Here is a 1,265-nt window from a genome sequence, read left to right as displayed (position 1 = left end):
CCGGGAGGGGGCATCGATACCGGGCGGGGGGCATCGAATCCGGGAGGGAACACCGCGATCCCGTGTCCCGGAGCACGTTGGGGTACCGGGGCCGGCGGTGGGTGGATGCTCTGACCGGGACACCGGGAGGAGCAGGAAGCGGAGCCTGGGGGTGACTGTAACGGGGGGATTTAGGGGGATTAGGCATTGATCCCCCCGCATTCCCCGACCCTCCCGCGTCCCTGCAGTGGTGAAGAACTACTTCCAGCTGCGGGAATTCTCCTTCACGCTGCGGGATGATGTGTACCTGCGGTTCCAGTCCTTCAGCAGCCCCCAGGAGCTGGAGCGGGAGCTGCAGAAGATCAACCCCTACAAGATCGACATCGGGGCCGTCTATTCCCACCGGGTGAGTCCCGGCCACCGTGACCGGGGGTCCGCAGGGGTCCCTGGCCACGCTGAGCCCATCCCATCCCTCGTGCAGCCCAACCAGCACAACACGGTGCACCTGGGAGCCTTCCAGCCGCAGGAGAAGGAGCTGGTCTTTGACATCGACATGACGGATTACGATGACGTCCGGACGTGCTGCAGGTTCCCGGGGGGGGGCTCTGGGCTGGGAGGGAGGTTTGGGGATGTGGGGTGTCCACCTGACCCCCCTCACTCTGCCCCCAGCTCGGCCGATATCTGCTCCAAGTGCTGGACGCTGATGACCATCGCCGTCCGCATCATTGACCGCGCGCTCGTGGGTGAGGGGCTCGCGATGCCGGACAGGCAGATTTGTGACACCATCAGCTTTGGGTGGTCGCCACAGCCTGTCCCCATGTGGCCCCTGTGCCCCCCAAAACCCATCTGTGCCCCCCGCAGAGGACCTGGGCGTGCGGCACCGCCTGTGGGTGTACTCGGGCCGGAGGGGTGTGCACTGCTGGGTGTGCGACGACGCGGTGAGGAAATGGTCCCCGGCACTGCGGGCGGCTGCTGTGGAGTACCTGAGCCTGGTGAAGGTGGGTGCAAGGGGGGCCAGGAACCCCCTGCCCACCCCTGACCCTGGGGAAAAGTGGGTTTATGGAGCTTTGGGCACTCCTGAGCCTGGAGGAGGTGGGTTTAGGGGGACAAGCACTCCCTCACCCTGATAAAAGTGGTTTTGTGGGGGTCTGGGCACCTTGTGGCACTGGTGAGGGTGGGATTATGGGGGTCTGGGGACCCTGTGACACTGGTGAGGGTGGGTTTGTGGGGGTCTGGGCACCCTGTCACACTGGTGAGGGTGGGATTATGGGGGTCTGGGCACTCCT

The 1,265-nt window shown here is 65.2% G+C and overlaps 1 protein-coding gene across 1 annotated transcript in view; it reads left to right on the top strand.

Moving 5' to 3' along the window:
- Positions 1 to 1,121, top strand: part of PRIM1 (DNA primase subunit 1) — a 1,536-nt gene extending 415 nt beyond the window's left edge. The window contains exons 2-5 of the mRNA XM_015615688.3: positions 228 to 385; positions 461 to 567; positions 649 to 722; positions 841 to 1,121. Of these exons, the coding sequence (XP_015471174.1) occupies positions 228 to 385; positions 461 to 567; positions 649 to 722; positions 841 to 1,106 (605 nt within the window). The 3' untranslated portion in view covers positions 1,107 to 1,121. The remainder of the gene's footprint in view (positions 1 to 227; positions 386 to 460; positions 568 to 648; positions 723 to 840) is intronic.
- The last annotated feature ends 144 nt before the right edge of the window (positions 1,122 to 1,265 follow it).

Source organism: Parus major, unplaced genomic scaffold (genome assembly GCF_001522545.3).
Source record: "Parus major isolate Abel unplaced genomic scaffold, Parus_major1.1 Scaffold220, whole genome shotgun sequence".
NCBI lineage: Eukaryota > Metazoa > Chordata > Aves > Passeriformes > Paridae > Parus > Parus major.
This window is presented reverse-complemented; position numbering and strand designations above follow the sequence as displayed.